Here is a 15,952-nt window from a genome sequence, read left to right as displayed (position 1 = left end):
TTCATGACGTGGTAATGCATGCAAATGGCGTTCCCAACGTAGTTCAGCAGGAAATCCGACCTGCCGTCAGCCCACCATAAAATTGTTTATTAATTAAGTAAACTGACTAGTCAGATGCATTAATTCTAATAGAAAATGCCTTGTGTACACTTGCTAGATATGGATAAGTGAATTCTTTGTGCGTATATTTACTTCACCATCATCTATCCTTATTCAGTAATCAAAGTGGTAGAGCACTCGGGATGATCAAAAAACACTTGCTTTTTGTTACCAACAAATGCACACAAAGGTTAAAGTAGGAGTGCATGCTCTCAAACAATATTGAGATCACTTGGGTGATAAATACTAATTTTTTAAAATTTACTAAGCGGAAATACAATTACCCACATTTGGGATCCCAATTAGACATGTGTGGTAAGTGGCTAATTTGTTGGACTAAAATGCTGTGAAGATGTGTTGTACAGCAAAGGCTTTTGTATTTGTTTCCACACACTTATTGTGTTGAATTGAGTTGTTTCTATTAAGGAGCATTTAACCCATTTATTTGTATTTACAGTTATTCCAAGACATCCAATGCCATTTGCTGCAAAAAATATGTTTTATGATGAACAATGGAAAGAGAAACAGGAAAGAGGCTTCACATGGTGGTTAAATTTTGTTCTTACTCCTGATGACTTTACAGTAAACACTGAGTCCTCCAGAGGTGAGCTGAAATGGTTACCAAGTGCTACTTTTAGTATTTACTATTCTCTCAAATGTATGAAATATATCATGAGCTATTTATTTCTCAGTCCCAAAAGGTTTTATTTTGACATTCTTTGTCAACTCTTCAGATTTTTTTTTGCAATGGTGTCCTTTTCAACACTGATGCTGGCTGAACAATTTGGGCTATCGATTTTAAGCTGTTACATCATCAGTTATAGAAATCTTTTCCAGACACTGGAGGGGAACATTTTACCCCCTGTTGGGGGTGGGTGTGGGAGCAGGTGCCGGTGGCCGGCCTTCTGCTTGGCGCCTGGGTGGGGTGGGGGGGGTGCTGCAGTGTGATGTCCACCAGGAAGCGCGATGTGCTCTCTGTGTGGGCAGGGGAGAATTCCCTCAGCCAGGACACACACCCAACGTACCCCTGTGTCATTTGACGCGTCAGCCGGAAAAACCTGCCCTTAGTGTGGAGAAAAAATTGATGCAAATTTTTATCCCTGCTGTTAGGATAACTTTAACTTCAACTGTTTGAAATTTATTTTTAGTGAATACTGCTACGCTGTTTATGGGTTCTGAGACACAGCACCACAAAGTTAGTGTTTCTGCAGCACCAACCAACGAAGAAATGTCACTGAGGGCATATACTGCGAAATGTAGACTTAATCGTCTTCGCCGCGCAGCCTGCAGACTATTTACATCTGAAGGGATGGTCAAAGTTATACAGAAGTTGGAAGTAGCCATTGAGGCTAAACATTTGGTTGTACGGAAAGACCGATACCTCTGGAAAGACATTGGTAAACTCCCAAGCATATCATTCTTGCATTTTTGCTGTGCTATTTTGAAACTTGTGCAAGATTTTGGTGCAATCAAATAACATTCTTGAGTCTGATCTGCTCTGCAATTTATGAACCATTGTATAAAGGAACTGCTTGATTAAGATTGGTGTGAATCATGGCCATTTCACATTTGAGACAAACCAATTTAACTGATTCACATGAAGGGTACAGTATCATGCCCTGTCTGCATTTACTGTAAACGGAAGGGGAAGGGTGGAAAGTGTGACTTAAGTTCTTGGAAGTGAAAAATTACAATCTTGAGTGGGTTTTGAAATTTCCTTTTTGGGTAAAACTCCTCTCACTTTTGTATCCTAACACATAATTTGTCACAGCAGATTCAATAAGTAGAGATATTTCATTTTGTTGGTAGAAGGATAATATATGTAAGAACTTCTTTTTCTTTCCTATAATCTAGGCCTCCTAATAATAACCATTTATTTATTACACATTCGGATAGATTTTGTAGCCTTGCCCATTGGCAGTCCAGTTGGCTAATGGGGAAGATGAGAATTTCAGTTTTGTTTCTTGCAGTGAAATATTACCTTCAGCTTTGCCCTTTCCCTGAACAGTGTGTCTGACATCAGAAAAATTGCATACCTATTGATATGTCACTTTCTTTAATTCTATTAGTGTCCAGATCTGCTTGTTGATGTGCCTTGCTCCATCCAAGTGCAACTAAGATATACTGTAATTTAAAATGTGCAGTGAGTTAAAACATAACCCCAGCTGAAGAACTTTATGGTTCAGTTTGAATGAAATTCAAGCTGAATCTATGATGCTATTCTGTAACTTTTGCTCCGAGTCTAAAGTCCTCAGATGACAAATTATCTTTTTGCTCACTCTCCACTTGATAGCACAGGAGCATGGAATGCATTTTTCGAATGTGACTTTTATTGAAACAACACCATTGATCGTAGTTTCCCCACATGAGATCTCAACTTTCAGTGGTTGTCTAAACTGAAGTCAGCAAGATTTGTGAATTTCTAGAATGCCACTAAGTGGTGCATGACCTAGGAATTCTCCATTGAAGCAGTTTGGTGAGCCGTGGTAGTACAACATTTTCAGAATCTTTGGCACGGAATTGCCAGCATGAAGGGAGAAATCTTCCTCCAAGCTGGCAGTGAATGTACAACACAGAAACAGACCATTTGACCCAACGGGTCCATACTTCTCACAAGCCTTCTGCCGCTCCACTTCTTCTAATCACATCAATGTAACGTGGAAAGGGAAGTGAAGTAGGGAATATAAAAGCATACGAGAAAGATGATCAACAAGGCCACACTCAGATATAGCGTAACCATATACACTGTTTACCCACCAATTAACTTTGCAATCCCCCAAGGAAGGCAACGAAATAGATAATGCACTGAATCACAGAATAGATACAGCACAGAAGGAGGCCATTCGGACCACCGTCTCTGCGCCAGCTCTCTCCAGGAGCAATTTACCTGGTACCACTCCCCACACCTTCTCTCCGTAGCCTTGCACATCCTCCCTTTTCTGATAATAATCCAACTCTGTCTTGAATGCCTCGATTGAACCTGCCTCCACTGCAATCTCAGGCAGTGCATTCCAGATCCTAACCACTTGCTGCATGAGAAGGCTTTTCCTCATGTCGCCATTGTTTAATGACCTGTTGTTCTTGATCCTCACACCAATGGGAACATATTTTTTCCCTATCTACTCTAACCAGACCACTTGTGATTTTGAATATCTCCATCAAATCTCCTCCCAAACTTCTCCTCCTCACAGAAAACAGTCCCAACTTCTCCAGTCTCTTGTGAATCTTTTCTGCACACTCTAATGCCTTCACATCTTTACAAAAGTGTGGTGCCCAGAAGTGGACACAATACGCCAGTTGAGCCCAAACCGTGTTCTATACAAGTTTAACATAGCTTCCTTGTTTTTATACTCTATTGATAAAACCTGGGATGCCATTGCTTTATTAAACAATGCTCTCAACTTGTCTTGCCATCTTTGGTGATTTATGCACAGATACAACCAGGACCCTCTGCTCCTGCACCCCCTTTAGAATTGTACCTTTATATTGTCTTGCTGCATTATTCTTTCTAAAATGAATCAGTTCACAATTCTCTGCATTAAACTTCATCTGCCACTTGTCTGCCCATTCCACCAACCTGTCTATCCTTTTAAAATTGAACACCATCCTCATAGTTCACAATGATTCCAAATTTTGTATCATCTGCAATTTTTAAAATTGTGCCCTGTACACCAAGGTCTAGGTCATTAATACATATCAGGTAAAGCAAGGGTCCCAACATTGACCTCCTGGGGAACTCCACTACAAACGTTCCTTCCAGTCTGAAAATCCTGCTACTGTCCCTTTTTATCCCATGAACTTTGCCCACAAGTCTGTTGTGCAGCACTTCATCAAATGCCTTTTGGAAGTCCACCACATTGACAGCATTACCCTCATTAATCTTTTCTGTTACCTCATCCAGCAAGTTAGATAAACACGATTTGCACTTAACAAATCTGTGCTGGCTTTCCTTAATCAACCTACACTGCCCAAGTGACTATTAATTTTGTCTCGAGGTATCAATTCTAGAAGCTTCTACACCACCGAGGTTAAACTTACTGGCCTCTAGTTGCTGGGTTTATCTTTACACCTTTTTTTTTGAACAAGAGTGCAACATTTGCAATTTTTCAGACCTGCCACCACCCCTGAGTCAAAGGAAGACTGGGAAATTATGGCCAATGCCTCCACAATTTTTACTCTCACTTTCTTCAGTATCCTTGGATGCATCCATCTGGTCCTGGTTCCTTATTAACTAAGTACAGACAGCCTATCCAGTACTACCTCCTTATCGCTTTTCACTCTTCAAGTGCCTGAATTAGCTCCTCTTTCACCGTTACAGTTACAATTTACTCATTGGTAAAGACAGATGCAAAATATTCATTTAATATCGCAGCCATGTCTCCTGCCTCCAGGTGTAAATCCCCTTTTTGGCCCCCAATCGGCCCTGCTCCTCTGACCACCCTTTAACTATTTAAATACCTACAGAAGACTTCTGGATTCTCTTTTATATTACCTGTTGGTCTCTATTCCAATCTATCTTTGCTTCTCTTATACACTTTTTCATTTTCCCTCTGAATCTTCTATATTCAGCCTGGTTCTCGGTTGTATTGTCCACCTGACACCTGTTATAAGCATGCTTTTTCTTCTTCATCTTAATCTCTATCCCATTGTCATCCATGGAGCTCTGGATTTATTTTCCCTTCCTTTCCACTTCATGGGAATATACCAAGCCCAACTGAACTCCTTGTAACAATCCTTCATATGTGGAATTGGACCTCTCCGCAAGTGGCATTTAGGAGTTCCCAAATTCCTGTTTTTGGGGCCTGGCTGTAATAAAGTCAAATGCATTCACAGGGGTTAATGATGAATAAAATGGAATATGAAGATACTGATTTATGGGTTTACAATGTGCATTTTTTATGCCTTATGTCAGTACTATTGTTCCACATATTGGTGAAACACAGGTTCAATTAGTTGTATTAGTGACCAGCTGAACCAGAATGAGGGACAGAGTGATTAGAAAGAATAACCCACTTATCATCGCAGTTCAAGTAGAATAATTATCGAAAGGAAATTAGCTGTAGTCAAAAATTCAATTTATACTGAAAGCAACATTGTATTTGGTGGTGAAGTTGTATGAAAGGTATTTCCCTCCATTCTGATTTCTAAATGAATTGGTTTTCATATTTGGTCATGAGTAAACTCTAGTTTCTCAGCTTAAGTTTTAGTATTTTTAGAATTTTTCAATGCTTTTATGTTAAACTTGTATTTTCTCCTTCACTAAAGGGGAACGACAGAAGATCCTAAAATGGCTTTTGTCTTATAATCCTCTGTGGCTACGAATAGGACTGGAGGTGAGGTATATTTGGTACAATTAAATACAATTGTAATGTTGTATTGCATCTTTTGATCAGGTTTCAAGCTTTACAATTTTTCATTTCTTTGCAATGTATTTGAGGTAAACAAATGTAACAGCTTTATGATGAGATATGGTTCTGTTTTTATTTATGATGAGGAATAATACATTTTGGTGCGCTGGCTGAAATCTACTTCTTGTGTCACATTTTAGTGCATTTTTGGTGAACTGATTCCACTGGAAAGCAACAGTGATGCGATTGGCTTAGCTAGATTTATTTTAAATCGCCTACTTTGGAATTCTGATATAGCTGCAGCATATAGACATCCAACCGTGCCACATTTATACCGTGATGGTAAGAAAACTTGCTTCAAATACATGGATTCTGTTTCAAAATTAAGTTTGACATGTAGTCTCATTGACTTGAAAGGCCTCCACCTTGAGGAAAAAAATGGTTTGGGACTCAAGTTGAAATCTAGATGAAACGAGTGCATAGTTTAGTTTTCTGTGAACATATTTTATTTATGCTAATTCAGTTAACATAGATGAATCATTAGAATTTTACAGCACAAAATGAGACTACAGTGCATAGTGTCCTCTCTGATGAAGCTTTCCACATTTTCTAACTTTTTACATAACTTTTATCCATTTCCCCTCAAAAACTGTTGTGGATTCTGCTTCCATTACTGCTTTCATAATTTTTATAACTGAGATGGCTTACTCATCCACTTTATAACTTGATCACAGTGACACTGGAGTTACATGCCAGACCAGGCAAGAGTGGCCTGTTCCCTTTCCTAGAATGACATTAGTGAACTAGTTGCACTTTTGTAACCATTGTCAGATTTCACTTTCTGGTTCCTGGCCCACAATTTCAACTTGCTACTTCTGGCTTATTATTTGAGTATGACAACCACTATGCAAAAATAGATTGCTACAATGGGGAAGGTTTTAGAGCATGATGAGCTGAAGAGCAACCTCATCTATTGATAATCCTATGATTTCCCTCACTAGTTGTGATTGCTTTAACCTACAGTTTCATTTAAATTAAAATATTCAGGGCATATACTAAACCACAAGCAGCCCTTTTGTCTTCTGTGGGATGCTGCACCTTTTTTATTCTGCAATGTGCTGATCCTGCCATACAGCTTACACCTTTACTCAATCATCTGCAAGTCTATTCTCGATTTGTGCATAAGCCTGTTTTTTATTTCTGGCAAGCCATCTGCGCATCTGTAGAATGTAACATTGCTTATTGCATTGTACTGTTAACTTGCCAAAGAAATTGTTTGATAGTCCTAGTTGTTGAACCATGTGCTTTCAAAATTAATCTAAAGGCCTTTTTAAAAGCATCTAGGCTTAGGAATTCTGTTTTAAACAACCTGTATTTCTGACTTGTGAAATTTCTTCAAATTGATGGTTTCTGCCACTTATTTATCTGTTCTTTTAATTTGGAATTATGAAGCAATAACCCCTTTTAAAGCTGATCCACATTAATTTTAGAGCTGATTCTTGAGCCTTCTCTGATTTCCTGAGATGAACATTTCCTCCTTTTACATCTTAATAGCCGAGATTTTTTTGCATGCATTGGTATTGTTCAAGATTCTGGACAAACTTGTGTGTGTTCAGTAATACCTCAATAAACAGATTCCAGTTAAGTGATTCTCATTGAATGAAATAAGATCCATTTTATCTCCTATAATTATTTCTAGCTCCTTGCTAACTGAAAGGAGAAAAAAAAGCTATATTTTTATTTCTGTTCAATGCATATAATATATACAATTGAATTCTTGTTCATCTTGAGAAAATCATTTGGGATACCAGACCCTGCAAAGAACAGCGGTAGAACTTTTTATAATCCTGTATTATTGGTTGCTTTGTAATCTTCTATCAAGTCATTGCATCAGTCTTTCAAGAGGATTGTACTTAATATATTTTGTCTCCATTTCTGAGACTGTTTATGACATTCTTGCAGATATTAATGCTTGGTACAAACATGGGTGGCTGATTTCACCCCCCCAACTTCTTTCCTTAAATATAACAATATTTCTAATGTTGATATCATATAGATTACCAAGATTACATCTAAAAGACCTGATTCGGCATGAAATGCTTTTACAGCATTTTTGCATGATAAACTTATGCAAGCGCTGTTAATTTCATTTGTGCAAGGATTTGCATGCTCTTGTTTGTAACACCTCTATCTCAATGTACAGTGTGTAATATGATGTACTACAGTAAGCTTATATACCTTTTAGATAACTTCTCTACTATGTAACAATTTAAACTGCAAACCTAACATCTCCATTCAGGACTTTATTTTTCTTCCTGTGTGTTTAAAAATCAACTTCTACTGTTACTTGTTTGATTTGAGGGTTAACTTGAAACAATATAATATACAAGCAAAATACTGCAGATGCTGGGAATCTGAAATAAAAACAGAAAATGCTTGAAAAACTCAGCAGGTCTAGCAGCATCTGTGGAGAGAGAAACAGAGTCAACATTTCGAGCCCATATGACTGCTTCAGAACTTTGTCAGTCCTGCTGAGTTTTGCTAGCATTTTCTGTGAAACAATATAGTTGCTGATTCATAAATAAAAGAAAAAAATTGGATTTATTTGGTGCCTTTCGCAACCACTCAATGTATTTAAAGTGCTTTACAGCCAATTAACTGCTTTTGAAGTGAAGTTACTGTTGTAATGTAGGAAATGCACAGCAGCCGATTTGTGTGCAGCATACTCCCCTAAACAGCAATGGGATAACAACCAGGTAATCTGTTTTTGTGATGTTGATTGAGAAATAAATATTGTTCAGGACACCAGGAATATCTTCCTTGCTTTTCTTCAAAATGGTTCAATGGGATCTCTTACATTTACCAAAGCAGGCAGGTGGGGCCTTGGTTTAACATCCCATCCAAAAAACAGCACCTCTGAAAGTCCAGCACTCCCTTAGCACTGCACTGGTGTGGTAGACTAGAATTTGTGTTTGCCTTGGAGTGGGATTTGAACCCTCAACCTTCTGATTCGGTGGTGGGAGTGCTACCAACTGAACCATGGTATTTAAATATTAATTTTGTTGATAAATGATGCATAATTTCATTATTGCTGAAAAAAGGAACATGCTGCCGAAGCTTTTCATCTGCTTGGTTGGCAGGAGGAATCTGTTAGAGGCATTGCCATGGAGAATGCACCAGGGAACACTTGTGAGTGAGAAGCTACATATATTCACACACATGGCTCTGTCCATTGCAGACAGACGTATTGCGCCTTTTTCAATTAAACAAAAGCTTGGGTGGGGGAGCAACATTCCCTGGTTCATTTCCTATGGAATCAGAGTCGACCTGCCTGGATTGAATTTAAACATTTGGAAGTTAACTGTTCCCTGGTGTATTCTCCAGGGCAATGTCTCTACCGACCAAAGTCCACTTGCCACCAATCAGCACACTCTTCTCATGCAGTATAAATTATTGTTTCCTTTACAATTGGTATCCTTGCAAATCTGTCCTGATGAATGCAAGATGAAAATCTTCAATAGCATGTCTTTTTTCCCTCGATACTCAAGTTCTGTACTACCAAACAAATATTTTCATTAATTAAAAGACATTGCCATTGAATAATGTATATTGTGCCTTGTGTCTCGATTACATCTTGCATTTGGAGTTGAGGCTCACTTTGTAGTAGTGTATGTAGATATACACTAATACTATTGTCTATTAAGGCTGAGCTAGAAATTAAAGTTAAATAATGTTGTAACTATTTGTTTTGATTTTCTAGAGCACAAGGAGGTTTTGGCACAATTCACACTGAAGAAATTTCTGCTTCTGGTTTGGTTTCTTGATTGTGCTAAACAGTCTAGGTTAATAGATCACGACCCATGCCTTTTCTGCAAAGATGCTGAACTTAAGGTTAGATATCCACCAACAATGTTTCTCTTGAGTTTTGAGTTTCTATTGAGTTTTGTCGTAGATGTTTTATGTACATTTTTCTCTGGTTGTTTCTCTCTTTTTATGTTGAAAAAGTTTTTACAGCATAACAGTTTTAATTAGAAATTTAACTAACCTTTTGAATGATAAGATTAGACCAGAAAATGAGTGTGTCTTTGACATTCTGTATGATACCAACGTGAAAGTGCATAACACAGCCACTGAAATCGCTCTTTGCTATTTTAGAGGAAGTGTTAATCCGTGTAATAAATGGGTTAACGGCTCGCCAAGATAGTTGAGAGAGTTAAGCATTTGTACCTAGTATTACACTTTCATTTCGTTAACTTATGTACAACATCGTTTTGAAAAGGCAGCTTCAAATAAAAAATAAGTTTGTGATCATTTTATTATTTGAAAGCCAATTGATATTAATCCATTCTTAAAAATAAATTCTAGGACAGCATGGCACCTTTAATGTAATATAACATATCAAGGCACTTCTTGGCAGCTTTAGGAAACAATACAACACTGAGCCATATGAGGAAATATTAAGGCAAATGACCAAAAGCTTGGTCATAAAGACAGGTTTTGAGGCGACTCTTAAAGGAGGAGAATGAGGCAAAGAGGTTTACGGAAGTAATTCCAGAGCTTATGGCTTTAGAAGATGAAGACACAGTCACCAATGGTAGAGCAATGAAAATCTGAGATGTTCAAAAGTGAGAATTAGAGGAGCATACGTATCTCTAATGGCTTTAGGGCTGGAAGAGACTATACATGGGGAGGAGTGGAGCCATAAATTGAACATTTTAAAATTGAGGTGTTAATTAATCAGGAGCCAACGTAGGTCAGCGGGAACAGGAATAATGGATGAATGCGATTTGGTGCGAGTAAGGACATGGGCAGCAGAGTTTTGGATGATAAGTTTACGGAAGTTAGAACATAAGCGACTGAACAAGAAGTGACTAAAGAATAAAAGAGCAGTAGAGAGGAGGACTAGGAGACAGACAGCAGCACCTTAAAGAGCTTTCCAATCCAATCCGAGCAGGCCAGCCGTGTGGGCCCCAATGATTTGAATGTGGGGACCAAATGTAATTTCCAAGTTTGCTGATCATACAAAACTAGGCGGAAATGTGACTTGTGAGAAGGATGCAAAGAGGCTTCAAAGGGATTTAGACAGGCTAAGTGAGTGAGCAAGTACATGGCAGATGGAATATAATGTGGAAAAATATGAAGTTATCCTCTTTGGTAAAAAAAAACAGAAATGCAGAGTATTTCTTAAATGGTGATGCATTGCAAAAGTGTTGATGTCCAAAGAGACACCAGTACCCTTGCTCATAAGTCACTGTGAAAACTAACATGGAGGGAAGGCAAAATGCTATTATGGGCTTTAATGCAAGACAATTTGAGTGCAAGAGTAAATATGCCTTGCTGCAATTGTATAAAGCCTTGGTGAGACTACACCTCGAGTATTGTGTACAGTTTCGGTCTCCTACCTAAGGAAGTACGTACTTGCCATAGAGGGAGCATGATCGAGGTTCACCAGACTGATCCTGGGACGGCTGGATTGTCCTACAAGGAGATATTGAGGAGACACAGCCTAAATTCTCTGGAGTTTAGAAGAATAAGTGATCTCATTGAGGCTTACAAAATTCTTACAAGACTTGAAACATTAGATACAGGAAGGATATTTCCCCTGACTGGGGCCTCCACCCAGTTTCTCAATCCCCACCCTGAGTTCTCAAACCAGGCGGCATACTCAGAATAGGAGGCAGACCATTTAGGACTGAGATGAGGAGGAATTCTTCACGCAGGAGACTGGTGAATCTTTGGAACTCTCTGCGCCAGAGGGCTGTGGAGGCTCATTAATGAGTATATTCGAGACAGAGATGATAGATTTATAAGTATTAGAAGTATCAAGGGATGTTGGGATAGTGCGGGAAAATGGTGTTGAGGTGGAAGATCAGCCATGATCTAGCTGAACAGTGGAGCAGGCTTGAGAGGCCCAGTGGTCTACTCCTCCTATTTCCTATACGAAAGTCCATTCTAGTGGTATGAATAAGGATTTCAATAGCAAATGAGCTAAGGCAGGCAGGGAGTCAGGTGACATTACAGAATTGGAAATGGACAGTTTTAGTGATTGCAGTGATATGTGGTGGGAAGCTCATCTTGGTCAAATATGAAGCTAAGGTTGTGAACAGTCTGGTTCAACCTCTGACAGTTGCCAAGGAGAGGGAGGGTGTCAGTGGCTAGGGAACAGACTTTGTGACAGGAACCGAAGACAAATGACTTCTGTCTTCCTAATATGTAGTTGGAGGAAATTTCCGCTCATCCAGCATTGGATGTCTGACAAGCAACCTGATAGTTTAGAGATATTGGAGGGGTTAAGAAACGTGGCCATGGGGAAGAATTGAGTGTCATCATCTAACTGGACTCTGACATTGTTTTTTTGGATATTGTCGCTGAGTGGTAATGTGTATAAGAGAAAAATGGGGAATGCTAAGGATAGATCCTTGGAGAACACAGGTTAACAAAATGGGACTATATTGTCCATGTACGCTGGCATTCTGAGCAAGAATAATTTGAGATCAAGTTCCTCAGTATCAAAGTGAGTGAGATGGGTAAGAAATATGAGATTTACTTCAGAATGCAGAAACATTGGGTTATCACAGAGAAGCCATTAGTGTGAGTACACTAAAGACCAAGTGTGAACATGAATTCAGTGACTTAACAGCCTGGCATTGTGTATTCAGGCTGACTGTCCTTGTGATACCTCTTAACTTAATGCATAGCTGATTACAGTACCTAAAATGTTTTTGAATCCAAATGCTGGTATTGAAGCATATATATACTATGGCATAACCTTTTGGTGAAAATGTGTACAGGCTGAAATCTGGTGTAAGACTGGTATGATGTACAATATGATTTTGTTTATTAGTAAACTTTGAACTTTCTAATTTAACTTGTCTTTTCCATTTAGACAAGCAAAGATCTGTTACTTGCCTTCTCTAGAGATTTTCTCAGTGGCGAAGGAGACATTTCTCGTCACCTTGGTTACTTTGGGTTGACTGTTGGCCATTTTCAGACACCCCTCCACGAATTTAATTTTGCAATCACCAATATAGCTGTTGATCTTCGATGTGGTATTCGTTTGGTGTAAGTATATTTTAATTAACCAACGGAATGATGGTACTTCTGAATTTTCTCTTAATCTGATGCTCATTCTAAATAATTGAACTGTAATAAAGTGATTTATGGTAAGACTAATCTTATAAAACAGCAAAACTGACCCAAAAAGATTCAAATATTTTGTTGGACTGAAGGTTACTTGACACCCAGATGTTCCTTAGTAATTTTTATCTCCTTTTTTATGAAACTGCTCAATTTGAAAATTGTTCATTAAGCCTGCAACGGAATGTGTTCTTTTGTTTATTCTGATTTTTGGACCAACCAGTTATTTAAATGTCTTTGAAAAAAAGTTTCGAACAGATTATTTTCAGCTCCTCTTACATACTTCCTCTTCACCTACCCTCTTCAGAAGTAGAGAAATCCAAAGATTCACAACCCTTGTTGTTAATGACCAACCCCTTATCCTGAGACTGCATCCTTTAGTTTTAGACTTTCCAGTCAAGGGAAACAGCCTTTCAGCAACTATCCTGTCAAGTACTCCCAGAATTCTACATATTTCAATGAAATCACTTCTTATTCATCGAAACTCTAGGGAATATCGAGCTACTGTATTCCATCTGACCTCAGGGCAGCCTTCTGATCCAAGGAATCAATCTAGTGAAAAGCCTGTGCACAGTATTCCAGGTGTCATCTCACCAAAGTCCTGTATTGCAACTATACTTTGTTATTTTTATATTCCAAGAAAAGTTCAACAACTAGGGCCTGAATCTTCTGATAGGCGTGTGGGGGCCGGGGCCCTCCTCGCCAACGCATAAAGTGACATGCGGTGACGTCAGGCGTGCGTCCTGACATCACCATGTGTCATTCCGATCTTCAGTTCGGCGGGCATGCACCAGAGTTGGCTGCACACTCTTGAACTGTCAAAGGCATATTAAGGCCATTTAAATAACAATTGAAATAATTAACAGGGCTGCCCATCCAACCTTAAGGTTGGCAGGCAGGCAAAGAGTCCAGGCGGGATGAGGTTTCATGAGGGGTTTATAAATGTCATAAAAATTTTTATTAAAATTCATTGACATGTCCCAACTCATGTGACACTGTCACATGAGGGGACATGTATGAATATTTTTTTTCTTTATTTCAACTTTTCATAAGCAAAGTAATCTCCCTAAGGCAGCTCCATGCCTCAGAGACATTTCTGTGCTCTTTCGTGCGCATGCGCAAAAGAGCACAGGCCCCAACTCTCCCTCCTCACCCCATCCGCACTGGGAGCGTGTTACGCTGGGTGGGCCTTAATTAGCCCACTCACGTAAAATGGCGCCGCGCAGCCGATTGCGGGCGACGGTCGGTTGCGCGCCAGCTCCAGCCTGCCCGACGGGGAGAAAATTCTCCCCTAGGAATAACTTATAACAAAAAAAAGCAAAGATAGAAATATCAATTCACGTGAATGTTAGAGTCCAGATGGGTTCAGCTAGCTGAAAGCATGAGTTGCCAAATTCCTTCAAAGTTGATGATGATACAGCAAGATGAGTATGGTACACAGAGACTTGGACCGCTCTAGAGATGATGGTAGGAATTTCCAGAGAACCATGCTTTGGTTGGTTTAGACTTGAGGCAAGCTTTGTTGCCAGCCTGGAGTTCTGCTTTGGTGTTAACAGGCTGGATGCTAACAGCAGACAGCCCTGTGAGTCCAAGAATGTAACATTAAAACTTTTCAAAGGCCAAAGGAGCTTAGATCATATGGTGTTGCCCACTGATGAATCAGTTTCAGGTTAACGATCAGTTTCTAAGTCTCTGGCCAAATCCATTGTTCACCTTCAGGGAGAGATAGTGGCCACTAGCATATCTGCAGGTACACTGAGTTTTGGTGGCTCTCTCCCTTTGTTATAAGTCCAGGCTGGGGAAACTGGCTGTTTCCTGCTCCCTTGTTTCATTGATTACAATGGGTCCACACAGTGATAAGTGTGAGATTCCACAAAGGTGAAAGTTAAGCTTTGTCCTGTAATTACTGTTGGAAGTTTCCAAAACTATAGTCAATTTGCAATAGCAGCCATGTTTTTTGGTCCAGCAAAGTCCATTTTTAAATAAGCAGTCAGTAATGTTTAATTTTAAACAGTTTATGATTTTTTTTATGTCTTATAGAAATGACACTTTCTTATTGCTTGTACGTTATCTTTGTGTTTCATGTACAATGACACACATCCTTCTTTCTGAATGCCAACATATTATGGTTTCTCAGCACTTAAGAAAATTATGTTTTTTTTCTTTTCATTCTTCCTACCAAAGTGAATAACCTTGAGTTTCCTACATTATATACCATCTTGCCTGCTCACTTAATTTATCTTTATCGCTTTGCAGACTCAGCCTTCCTTGCTGTTTATTTTCCCACTTAGCTTTGTATGGTCAGCAAACTTGGATGTTACGCTCAGTCCTCTCATCTAAATTAGTAATATAGATTGTGATTAGCTGAGGACCCAGCGCTGATCCTTGTGACACCCAACTGGTTATAGCTTGCTAACTGAAAATGACCTGTTTATTCCTACTGTTTTCTGTCCGATAAACAATCCTCTAAACATGCTAATATATTACCCACAGCCCCACGAGTCCTTGCCTTGTGCAACAACCTTTCTTTTAGCACCTTATCAAATGCCTTTTGAAAATCAAAACAAACTATATCCACTATCACCCCACAATCAACCCTGCTAGGTACATCATCAGTAGTTGGTAGATTTGCTAAGTATGGTTTCCCTTTCATGAAATCATCTTGTGTTTGCCAAGTCATATTATTTTCTAAATTGACTGTTGGCACTTGCTTTATGGATTCCAGCATTTTCCTAATGGCTGACTGGTCTTTAGTTTCTTACTTTCTCTCTCGCTCCTTTCCTGAGTAGCAGTGTTTCTTTGGTACCTTCCAATCCACTGGGACTGTTCCAAAATTCCGCATATTGTGGAACATCAAACCAAACCAGGGACAGAGCCAGAGCCACCTGACTTTGGGAAACCTTGCAGTGTATTCTGCCATCAGTCAATGTAGATTTGATTGTAGATTTAAAATACAAATTTAAAAAATACCACTGTTTGCGAAAGAACAGGACCCATCACTAACTCAATTGATGTGACATTGTGTCAGAATAATCAACCCACAAATGGGTGATCATAGAACTTCATTGGGAGTCCAGCAAATGTTTGATCAGATTTACACAATGGAGTAAGTACTTGGCTATCAGAGTAAATGTTACCACATATTACTGTTTTAACCATGTGGCATTTGACGAAGAAAATACAGAAAATCACATTAATACATCATTTTGTAATTTTCCTAGCTGGACCTTTTAGGCTGCCCATGGTATTTCAAAGACAAGTATTTTGAAGGTGTTTGAAAAAGTTTTCTTTTGACTTGATGAAGAATACTATGAATAAGAAAATCCATGTAGTAAAGTTGCTAGGTGGCAATTAGAATAAGCTTAATA

At 38.9% G+C, this 15,952-nt stretch overlaps 1 protein-coding gene across 1 annotated transcript in view; it reads left to right on the top strand.

Annotated features, from left to right (window-relative positions):
• aspm (assembly factor for spindle microtubules) overlaps positions 1 to 15,952 on the top strand; it is a 98,408-nt gene that overhangs the window by 23,921 nt on the left and 58,535 nt on the right. The window contains exons 7-12 of the mRNA XM_041208747.1: positions 557 to 703; positions 1,248 to 1,496; positions 5,365 to 5,432; positions 5,648 to 5,789; positions 9,208 to 9,338; positions 12,334 to 12,509. Coding sequence (XP_041064681.1) covers positions 557 to 703; positions 1,248 to 1,496; positions 5,365 to 5,432; positions 5,648 to 5,789; positions 9,208 to 9,338; positions 12,334 to 12,509 — 913 coding nt within the window. The remainder of the gene's footprint in view (positions 1 to 556; positions 704 to 1,247; positions 1,497 to 5,364; positions 5,433 to 5,647; positions 5,790 to 9,207; positions 9,339 to 12,333; positions 12,510 to 15,952) is intronic.

This window comes from Carcharodon carcharias, chromosome 16 (assembly GCF_017639515.1).
Source record: "Carcharodon carcharias isolate sCarCar2 chromosome 16, sCarCar2.pri, whole genome shotgun sequence".
Classification (NCBI taxonomy): domain Eukaryota; kingdom Metazoa; phylum Chordata; class Chondrichthyes; order Lamniformes; family Lamnidae; genus Carcharodon; species Carcharodon carcharias.
The sequence above is the reverse complement of the archived record's forward strand: the minus strand, read 5'-3'. Positions and strand labels throughout refer to the sequence as shown.